The sequence below is a fragment of the Oncorhynchus keta genome, chromosome 14, assembly GCF_023373465.1.
Source record: "Oncorhynchus keta strain PuntledgeMale-10-30-2019 chromosome 14, Oket_V2, whole genome shotgun sequence".
In the NCBI taxonomy this organism is placed as follows: domain Eukaryota; kingdom Metazoa; phylum Chordata; class Actinopteri; order Salmoniformes; family Salmonidae; genus Oncorhynchus; species Oncorhynchus keta.
Genome location: NC_068434.1, coordinates 22,870,615 through 22,881,872, shown reverse-complemented (window position 1 = coordinate 22,881,872; position 11,258 = coordinate 22,870,615). Strand labels below are relative to the sequence as shown.

Sequence of the window (11,258 nt, the reverse complement as noted above, 5' to 3'; positions counted from 1 at the left end):
CTTAGTTTATTACGAATGTACTGATATGTGTGATGCACGTGACACTTCGTAGTTCGAGACGGCGTAGGCCTATCTGCATATCCATGAGGATAGCATAGACCCAAACGGCGTTCCTTAACACAGTGATTCTCTTTTTTTAAACTTCTTTTTCAAAAACTAAAAAATAATATCAAATCAATACATAAAGCACACGAGGGAACACAAGCATACATAGATTACAAACAATAGACAATCGAGTTAGGGGGTACAATATCACATTACAAGGACCTTAAGGGACATGCATATACTTACAATTCTAACAGCTTTTTTGTTAGTAGAGCATTTAACCGTCTTAAAATACAGTTCAATTTCTTTTTGTAGGGTACGAAAATGTGGTTTTCTGTTTGTAAATTTACATTTGTGTATATGAAATTTGGCCAAAAGAATAATGAAATTAATTACATAAAAATGATTCCGCTTATTTCTATTGTATGTAAACAATCCAAACAGTACATCTCTCCACAATAGTGTAAAATCTTCATAAATGTGTTCAATTATAAACCTACTGATGTCTTGCCACAGTTTTCTTACATGCATACAATGCCAAAAAAGATGCACAACTGTTTCTGGGTGGTCATTACAAAAGGAGAAATTTGAGTTTGTTTTCCTTAAACTTCTTCATATAGTGGTTGGCAGGATAATATTTACAGTGATTCTCACACTCCATTGAATTACATGTTTAAATAACGAAATATATCCACCATTCCAAAGAGAGGAATAGGCGGGAGCTTGACAGCCTGCCGTTCTGCTCTGTGACAACGAATCTCATTATTAGGGCGGAGACACAAGCATCTCGTCATTATATCCAGTATCTCTGATGATAGGCAGGAGAAAAGGAAAGGAAACAAATGATGGGGTTCGATAAATCTGCCCCTGGCCCCCACGTAGGCGTGTTTTACACCGGCTGAAAGTTGATAGCATTCGATTTGGAACTTGGCTGCCTTCTGGGTATTCAAAAAAACGGGGAACTCAGACTCTCCGACTTCAGTGGGTTCAAGACAACTGGGAACTCGTAAGAAAACGAGCTCCGACTGGGAAACATTATTTTGAAAGGTTATCCAACTCGGAATTTCAGATCTGATGCCGTGAGGGGCCTTTGCTCAGTTCAACAGGGGCCAGCATAAATAACTCCCTCAGAGACAAATATTAGGGGGACAAGCGTCCTCTCTCCTCATCTCTTTCTGAAATGCCATTGGAGGAGAAGTCCAGAGGGGATGGATCTCTGGCTTTGTCATCCAATGGGTTTTGATAAGGAGGCAAAGAGAGAGGATGTGAGGAGTATGCAATTGAGATCGAAATGCTCCCACACTCTACAAATTGGCCTACTGCTCCTCCCCCCTCACTGATGGTTCAATTGGTATCACTTGGCATCATTATAAAATCCTTGACCTGATCTCTTGTGTTGTTTGGTCCACTTGCATTAATCAGGCATGGCTTTCTGTTTGCTTCTGTGTATAGCAATTTTGGAAATCACAGGTGAGCTAGTTGTACCAAAATGGATGTGAATAATCACCCCTCCATAGTTCACATTGCTGTATTTACTGAAAAATATCACCTTTAATTCCCTTGAGTGTCGCTGTTCAAACCATCTCATATTTACATCTTAAACTTATAGAACGAATGTGTGATTTGTTGTGCCCTACTTTTTCCAAACAGTATTGAGTGCAGCAGCGCAGACCCCGTTGAACTGCAACCTGGGCACCAAACCTTGCAAGGATGGATCTGAGTGTGTACTCCACCAACATGTGTGCGACGGAGAAGCCGACTGTAGGGATGGTTCTGATGAGGAGGACTGCACTGTCGCATGCAATAATGGTAGGGCCCTGTTTGAGTACCTCTTCAAATGCATCCATTCCTATCTATGAAGAAATGGTTTCTACTCCATTGTTTTCATCAATTTTACTGTGTTAAACAAGGAAAGGGTATATTTTAAAGTATTCACAGTAGTTATCCAAGATCTATTGAGTCAAATGCATGCTTTCAATCTGTCCGTGCATAACACTTGAAGTGTTGTTTCAACATCCACATAGGGCAGTTTCTGTGTGCCCATGGGAAGAAATGCATTGACCAGCGGCAGGTGTGTGACGGTGTGGCCCAGTGTCAGGACCGCTCTGATGAGTTGGACTGCCTGAATTCCATGGAAGGCTGTGTTCACCACTGTGACAACAAGACCCGCTGCCTCCCAGACACCTTCCTCTGTGATGGAGAGAGGGACTGCCTGGATGGCACTGACGAAGCCAACTGCGGTAATGCCCCCTCTGTGTCACTTGCCTTTAGTTGAATTTTGAAACCATGATCGATCCATCCTTATTTATAGCTTACAGAAGTTGAAAGATGTGAGATTATTTTTGCCTTCCTTTTGGTAGTAAGGTCAGTATTTCACCCTATCCCTAGATTCAGACTCTACTGATCTTAAAAGTCATCACAATGTTGCTGAGAATGGCAACAATGGGAATACCACAATGTCTGCACCAGCACCCCTCAAGTGCCCTTTTGGCACTAAACCATGCCGGGACAGGATTGAGTGTGTTCTTTACAACCATGTGTGCGATGGAGAGGCGGACTGTAAGGATGGCTCGGATGAGGAAGAGTGTATATTAGAATGTGAACGTGGTAAGAAAATCATCAGTGATAATTAAATATATATGAACAGTTTGAAGTTTTTAAAATAATATTCCTGCCCTTGGTTTTATTGTACAGTACATGACAATACTCCTCTTTAGTGTAATACATGCTTAAAGTAACAACCTTTTGTATTAACTAGCATACTGGAATTTACTCACATACACACAGAACATGGTTGCGTAGACCACTGTGCATGGTATGCATGTTTAGCGATCTGTCTTTGAGACGGTCCTCGCAGGTCACCATTTATCAGTGTTATTGATTGCACTTAATGGTACTGTATGTTCAGGCCAGTTTCAGTGTGCACATGGGAAGAAATGCATTGACCAGAGGCAGGTGTGTGACGGTGTGGCCCAGTGTCAGGACCGCTCTGATGAGTTGGACTGCCTGAAGCCCATGGAGGGCTGTGTTCACCACTGTGACAAGACCCGCTGCCTCCCAGACACCTTCCTCTGTGACGGAGAGAGGGACTGCCTGGATGGCACTGATGAGGCCAACTGTGGTAAGTTCAACTTCCAATGAATTACTGAACAGGGGCTATGTTAACCTTAAGTCCTAAAATGCTTGCTGAAAGAAATGGTTTAATACTCCCAACAGTGGCACAAACACCACAGGGTTTCCCACTGTTTTACTTTCACTGATCCAAACTAAGTTAAACTCAATAAATGTCCCTTTGACCCATAGCTGATGAGAGCTGCAATAGTGGGGAGTTCCGTTGCACCAGTGGTCAGTGTTTATCCGTAAGCATGCGCTGTGACGGGCATCCTGACTGTCAGGATCGCTCTGACGAGGAGAGCTGCACCGAGCCCCCCCAGTGCACCACCAAGCTCCGGTGCCCACAAAGCCAGGAGTGCCTGCTGGAGGAGTGGGTCTGTGATAGGGAGCAGGACTGTAAAGATGGCTCTGATGAAAAGGTGGGAATATTTAGGCTGGGTGCAATTGTTTCTGCTCTTGCCAACTCCTTGTTTGGCATGACAAATGTATTAGGAGTGGGCAGGAAGCACATTGGCACCCATGCTAGGTAATATTTGAGATTTCTGCGTTTGGAGGATGTAGACGTGACTAGACGGCAAAATTAATTTGACTCCCAATTATTTTTAATGTCGTCGTTGGATAGTAATGTGCTTTTGCCTCGTGATACAAATCAAAACCTAGATCTAATACACAGTATATTGAGTTCTCTTTCAGAATTGCAAGATGGTCCAATTGAAGTGTGGCGATTTCCAGTGGGCCTGTACATCTAAGAACCAGTGTGTTCCCAAAGCATGGAGATGTGATGGAACAAAGGACTGCGCTGATGAAAGTGATGAGGCAGGATGTGAGTAAAGTTATTTCAGCTATATATGATTTGTTAATTACTGGGTTAGTATGTGGTGACAATCTGTAACAGTAAATAAAGCCTTTAACTGAGATTGTATTAGAAATGAAGTTGGGTATTGTGTGTGTGTGTGTGTGTGTTCTCAGGTGGTCAGGTTGCAACATGCCCCTCTCACCAGTTCCAGTGTGGCAGCACGTGGGAGTGTTTGGACACAGCCCTGGTGTGTAACACGGTCAGAAACTGTGCTAATGGTTCTGACGAGGGTGGCAACTGCCAAGCAAAGTGTCCAGACAAAACCCAATGTGCCCATAACTGTTACAGCACACCACATGGAACGGTGAGTAATGGGGGCTTGTGTAGTTTGTTACAAAGCTTCTTGAAGTACAGTTTTGTCTCTCGTTTTAGATTTCTGAGTGACCTCTTCTAACGATTTCCTTTTTCCTCGACGTAGAGGTGTGGCTGTAAGGCTGGTTACCGACTCCAAGAGGACACAGTGTCCTGTGTTGATATTGATGAGTGTGAAGGCGGTAGACCAGGTGTTTGCAGCCACCTATGCGTCAACACCCAGGGCTCCTTCCAGTGTCATTGCTACCCTGGTTACCTGCTGGAATCTGATGGTCGCCACTGCAAGATCACAGGTAAAATGATTTTCTTTTAAATCCAGATTTAGTGACCAATCATGGAAATTCCTCTGCTGGATGGGGTCTTTAGATATTTGTTTTAATTAAGGGAGACTGCACGAATGTGAACAGCATTTGTGAAAGCCGAGTATTGCCCGGAGAAAGTACTCTCCTATTAATTTAACACAGTAGGCCTATAACAACCCACTGTCTTCCCACAGGTGAGCCCTACCTACTGGCCTCTGTGCAGACTGAGCTGTTCCTGTTTGGGCTGAGAAGCAGCAGTCTGGATGTCCTGGTGTCCTCTGCTAAGAAAGCCATCCTGTCCCTGGACTATGACTGGAGGGATCAGAAAGTGTTCTGGGTCAGCCTGGATTCAGAGAGCATCAAATGGTCCTCTCTACACCAGAAAAAGACAGGAACTCTTGTCAAAGGTTAGTTGTGTGGTTAAACTGAGAATCTGTTAAACTGGTTGCGACTGTAAAAATAGCACATCTTATAAAAAGCACAGGTCAGTGTTCACTGGGGTTAACTAAAACTAACATAATCGTAATCCTTTTAATCTCACTACAGGCATCAAATCTGATTGCATTGCTGTTGACTGGGTAGGGAGAAACCTGTACTGGATTGATGGCATTGGAGGTGGTCGGATTATTGCTGTTGGCTTAAACTCAACCATCATAAACTCTATGGATCTCACAGTCATCCTCGATGAGGACTTCGAACAACCTCGCTCTCTGGCACTCCTGCCACAGAAGGGGCAAGTTATTTTCTAGGTGTAACACAAGTGGCACCCACCCAAACAATCTGTTATTCTGGTGATGTTGACTAAACTAATACATGCGGCTAAACAGTGTTGATCAGGGGCAGGCTCCTGCCTATTGAATTGGTTTCCACCTAGAGATGTTTAACTACTGGCCTATGATAGGATCATGGTCTTTGATGGCTTATGCATTACTGTCAGTAATCAATAATAAAATATTGATTTGGCTTTAACTGCAGGATCATGTTCTGGTCGGAGATTGGTAACGAGGTGAAGATTGAGCGGGCGGGAATGGACGGGTCTGAGAGGAGAGTAGTGGTCAGTCACAGCCTCAGCCTCAGCTGGCCAGGCGGTCTGGCTGTGGACACACTAGGGGAGAGGATCTACTGGACGGACGAGAAGCTCCGGTGCATCGGCTCAGCCAACCTGGATGGCGGGGACATTGAGGTACTACAGAAATGGGTTTGCATACGACGAGATCAGACTTGTATTGCGTGTTGCTGTATGCCAAGGTGCATGAAATTAAATCCACATGGGTTGGACACCCTAGATCCCTCAAACTCAACTCTGGCTCTTGAAGCCAGTTACACTGCTTTTCTCATTGTTCTGCTCTAATCAGACTGGTTTAGACCCGGGACACCAGGTGTGTGCATGCAATTAATGATCAAGTAGAACACAAGCAGCAGGTTCTGGACCTCATAGGGTTAGACCCCAGGCCTTGATAAAGGCGCATTGTAACATTTATCTGTTCCTTTCATTCCTGAAGCTTCTGCAGATGATGGAGACAACCAACCCGTTCTCTGTCACAGTTTACAATGACCTGCTCTACTGGTCAGACACCAGGAGGAGAACTATTCAAAGGGCTCATAAAATCACTGGAAAGAACCGCAAAGTTCTCCTCAAACGACCTGGACAACCTTTTGGACTGAAAGCAAGTATACGAGCCCCCAATTTGAATGAATATTAATGCATGCATTATGTTAATTTCACCTAAATAGGATTAAATTATGCAATGGGTTTGCTGTAATTACACAAGCAACCTCTCTTCCTTTTTGATGTAAGCTTAATGATTTGTGTCGTTCTGGGATGCAGATCATTCATCCACTTCTGCAGACAAGCAATGAGCGTCCCTGTGAGAACCTTCGTTGCTCTCACCTGTGTGTGCTGGGCCCAGGCCCCAAAGGGGTCTGCAAGTGTCCCTCTGGTCTGCTCCTAGCTGAGGATGGCCTCACCTGCTCCAACCTGGTCAACTCTGCCTTCCTCTTGGTGCTCTCGCCAACTGTTGTCACACAGGTATGACTCTGGCCACTGCAGGTTTACCCATTTCACTTGGTACTGCACTATATTCAATGCCACTAGGTACATATTGTGTGAAGTAATAGTCTGTCTTCTAATTTGAATTGAGTTTTATTTCAGTATACATGGCAGCTAAAACAGTTTAGGAATGCTTGGTTACCTTCACAAAAGCTGTCAGTAATAAGCTGGGCTTTGAAAGGCTGTGGAAGCCCGGTTGACTTTCCTTGCCATTTGTGTGCAATTCAGGAATAAACACAAAGATTCTCCACCTTGTAAGTCAACACTATATACACTGCTCAAAAAAATAAAGGGAACACTAAAATGAAACATCCTAGATCTGAATGAAATATTCTTATTAAATAATTTTTTCTTTACATAGTTGAATGTGCTGACAACAGAATCACACAAATTATCAATGGAAATCAAATTTATCAACCCATGGAGGTCGGGATTTGGAGTCACACTCAAAATGAAAGTGGAAAACCACACTACAGGCTGATCCAACTTTGATGTAATGTCCTTAAAACAAGTCAAAATTGGACTCTGTAGTGTGTGTGTGTGGCCTCCACGTGCCTGTATGACCTCCCTACAACGCCTGGGCATGCTCCTGATGAGGTGGCGGATGGTCTCCTGAGGAATCTCCTCCCAGACCTGGACTAAAGCATCGGCCAACTCCTGGACAGTCTGTGGTGTGGTTTTGGTGGATGGAGTGAGGCACGATGTCCCATATGTGCTTAATTGGATTCAGGTCTGGGGAACGGGCGGGCCAGTCCATAGCATCAATGCCTTCCTCTTGCAGGAACTGCTGACACTCCAGCCACATGAGTTCTAGCATTGTCTTGCAGTAGGAGGAACCCAGGGCCAACCGCATCAGCATATGGTCTCACAAGGGGTCTGAGGATCTCATCTCGGTACCTAATGGCAGTCAGGCTACCTCTGGCGAGCACATGGAGGGCTGTGCGGCCCCCCCACACCATGACTGACCCACCGCCAAACCGGTCATGCTGGAGGATGTTGCAGGCAGCAGAACGTTCTCCACGGCGTCTCCAGACTCTGTCACATGTGCTTAGTGTGAGCCTGCTTTCATCTGTGTAGAGCACAGGGCGCCAGTGGCCAATTTGCCAATCTCTGTGTTCTCTGGCAAATGCCAAACGTCCTGCACGGTGTTGGGCTGTAAGCACAACCCCCACCTGTGGACGTCGGGCCCTCATAGCACCCTCATGGAGTCCTGTTTCTGACCGTTTGAGCAGACACATCCACATTTGTGGCCTGCTGGAGGTGATTTTGCAGGGCTCTGGCAGTGCTCCTCCTTGCACAAAGGCGGAGGTAGAGGTCCTGCTGCTGGGTTGTTGGCCTCCTCCACGTCTCCTGATGTACTGGCCTGTCTCCTGGTAGCGCCTCCATGCTCTGGACACTACGCTGACAGACACAGCAAACCTTCTTGCCACAGCTCGCATTGATGTGCCATCCTGGATGAGCTGCGCTACCTGAGCCACTTGTGTGGGTGTAGACTCCGTCTAGGTGAAATGTATTGTCAATCAGTGTTGCTTCCTAAGTGGACAGTTTGATTTCACAGAAGTGTGATTGACTTGGAGTTACATCGTGCTATTTAAGTGTTCACTTTATTTTTTTGAGCAGTGTATGTATACATTTTTTTTAGATCTACCTGCAGACCATGCACAGTGCTGTGGGTCTGAAAAGCTGGCCGGAGCACCTCGCCCTACCTCTCCCCAATGTCAACGAGGCAGCTATGTTGGATTACACCCTGCAAGATCAGACTCTGTACCTAGCTGACTCTGGCCAATCGTCTGTAGTCCTCTTCAAGCTGAAGGAGACCGGCTTGGTGCCTCGCGGCCAGTTCCTGCAACTCAAAGGGGACACAGTTACAGCCCTGGCTCTAGACTGGATAACCCTCAGCGTATACTGGAGTAGCACCAAGCAGCCACGGCTGCAGGTCACCTCTTCCAGTGGGGAACACACTGCTGTGTTAATTCAGGATATTGGAAGTCTGGAGTCCATAGCGCTTCACCCACTCAGTGGAAGACTCTGTTTTACCAACCTGGCCAAGCAGGGGAAGGCGCTCAGGTGGAGTGTGCTCACATGGATGGGGTGAAGCGCGCTCCGGTGTGGAAGGATGCTTTTCAGCCCACCTCCCTGACTTTCTCCAACAAGGGCAATGAGATCTACTGGGCTGACATCGGTGAGGAATTCATTGTTTATAGATTTTTAAAAGGGTTTTACTCTATCAACAAGTCTATTATGTTCTAGGTTATGGGGTGATCGGCTCTGTCAGAGTTGATGGTACTGGATACAAGGCGTTTAAGACTGGGGATGGCCTGACTGCATTTGCACTCAGCAATGGCATGCTCCTCTGGGTGACAGACAGTGGTAATGTGGATTATTTTTAAACTGCTGCTTCCACCAAAACCTAGTGCTATGTTATGTCTTACTGTGGTTAGTAGATGGCTCTGTTTAGTCATTAACCAAAGTAGCACTAACAAGGATAATGGTTGATCTTTAACCCAAAGTTCTTTCACTGTGGTTTTGGATTATCATGGATGTTGTGTTGATCATGTACATGTTCCTATCAAATGTTTCAGACACAACCAAAGTTTGGTATAGAGATGATCCATTGACTAAGAAGCTTTGGTTCGAGGTAAACACTGAAATTGTCAGTTTGAAGGCGTACAGCAAGTCCAGCCAGATGGGTAAGAGGACACATTTGCACATAACCCACTACTCTATCATTTACTGATATGTGACTTTTCAACCTTTACTCTTTCTCATCCATTTCCAGGCTCTAACCTCTGCTCAGATGGGAATGGAGACTGCAGTCACTTGTGTTTGGCTCTTCCTGGTGGTAGGACCTGTAGGTGTGCCCATGACCATTACCCAGTCAATGTCACATACTGCGCCCCAGACCAGCACTGCCCAGCTGGAAGTAGACCCTGTCTGGATGGGCACACATGCTTCCCCCTGGAGAAGTTCTGTGACGGACATCCTGACTGCTCTGACACTTCAGATGAGAACTGCAAGTCTTCTTTACATTGAAACATCGATAATCTTCCCTTTCCCATTGTTATGAGCTTAAGAAAAGATTATCACAGTTCAATTACAAAGATTTGTAGCTATCATAACTCTGCATTCTCCAATCCTGGTCTTGGGGACCACAAGTGTTTACGCGTCCTTATTTAAATCTGGTGTGTAGTGCTAAGGAAAAAAAAATGTGCAGCTCTTGAATCGCTGTCATAACTTTTAAACTAATTTGAATACAAACTGGTCTTATGTATTCCCCATTGTCTCAGGTGTCCATCTCAAAGGGAAGTCTGTCAAGGCCAAAGCCCCAAACCAGCTTCCCAGTCCCAGCTTTCCTATACCTGCAGATCCTGGCTCCACCTCTCTGGACAACAGTTGGCTGGTGAGAAACCTGGAAGCCCAGCAGTGTAGTGAAAAGCACTGCAATGGAAATGGGGAGTGTGTGGAGACCAATGGGGGCATCTCCTGTGCCTGTGGTTTAGGCTACAGTGGAGACTCCTGCCAAAACCAGCTCACCAAGACTATGCAAGGCCCACTCATCTATGGGGCCATTGGCCTCTGTGCTGCAATTGTTGTTATCAGTGTCCTCGCTGCGGTGGTTAAGAGGAAGACTGCAAACACAAGGTACACCATAACAAACTGCTTGATACTGTAGGTCTTCCCCCTTAATGTCTCCACAATATCGATCTGTTCTCGTGGTGTTTCAGAATCCATTCTGACGTTTAGCCAGTTTGTCAAGATTGAGATTATATTCACCTTTTCCATTCCCAGGAGAGCCAACCCTGTGGCAAAGCAGACTAGTATGATTGAGCTGGAGAAGGGTGAAGGAGCTTCTTCACCTAACAGTGACTTTGCAGAGGTACAGTAGCCTGTTATACTGTATTTTAAAGCAGTTGATTGAAAACATTGTTTTGCTTCATGGTTGCTTTTATTTCACAGGAAGTGGTGTCGTCTGTGGATTAACTAACTTATCAGCAGCCTCTTTCTATTCAATAAAGTTTAATTTTCTACAGTTCTGTTTGTCTTTATCTACACAATCGCAATTCAAATGAACATTTTGCTTCTGAGTATCTCTACATAAGGTTAGTTGTGAGTTCTTGTGTATGAAAGGAAGGCTAGATTTGACAATTGAGAAATGACTCCTGCTTTATTGGTTTTAGTTATGAAGTCAAAGCTTTCAATATGTCTTTGGGTCGTGGCGCGGCTCACAGCGAAGTGACCATATACCACAAACACAGTGTCCTTCTGCTATTATAAACTGGTTACCAACATAGTGCCTGTGAGCAATGAGTCACTCAACATGTTAAACACTAATTTTACATGTTGGGTACAGAGATTATCTGTAAGGTCCCTCAGTCAAGCAGTGAATTTCAAATGCTGATTAAACCACAAAGACCAGGGAGTTGTTCCAATGCCTCGCAAAGGGCACCTATTGGTATAAATAAAAAGCAGACCTTGAATATCCCTTAAGCATAAGTTCATTACATTTTTATGTATCAACACACCGTCACTAAGCTACAGGAGTTCTTCCTAAAGCTGTTGCCCGAGAGGAAGGAAACCG

General features: G+C 45.1%; 1 protein-coding gene across 1 annotated transcript; it reads left to right on the top strand.

Moving 5' to 3' along the window:
• The first annotated feature begins 1,367 nt into the window (after window positions 1-1,367).
• Window positions 1,368-10,709, top strand: LOC127907239 (low-density lipoprotein receptor-related protein 2-like). Its single transcript, XM_052461328.1, is given in 22 exon segments — window positions 1,368-1,515; window positions 1,696-1,854; window positions 2,070-2,285; window positions 2,434-2,652; window positions 2,954-3,166; window positions 3,349-3,578; window positions 3,853-3,982; window positions 4,129-4,319; window positions 4,434-4,620; window positions 4,824-5,036; window positions 5,176-5,362; window positions 5,605-5,812; window positions 6,132-6,296; window positions 6,458-6,658; window positions 8,322-8,736; window positions 8,739-8,861; window positions 8,930-9,049; window positions 9,262-9,369; window positions 9,459-9,692; window positions 9,967-10,321; window positions 10,469-10,556; window positions 10,637-10,709. Coding segments are annotated over 22 exon segments (4,032 nt in total). The 5' UTR covers window positions 1,368-1,469; the 3' UTR covers window positions 10,661-10,709.
• Window positions 10,710-11,258: the final 549 nt, after the last annotated feature.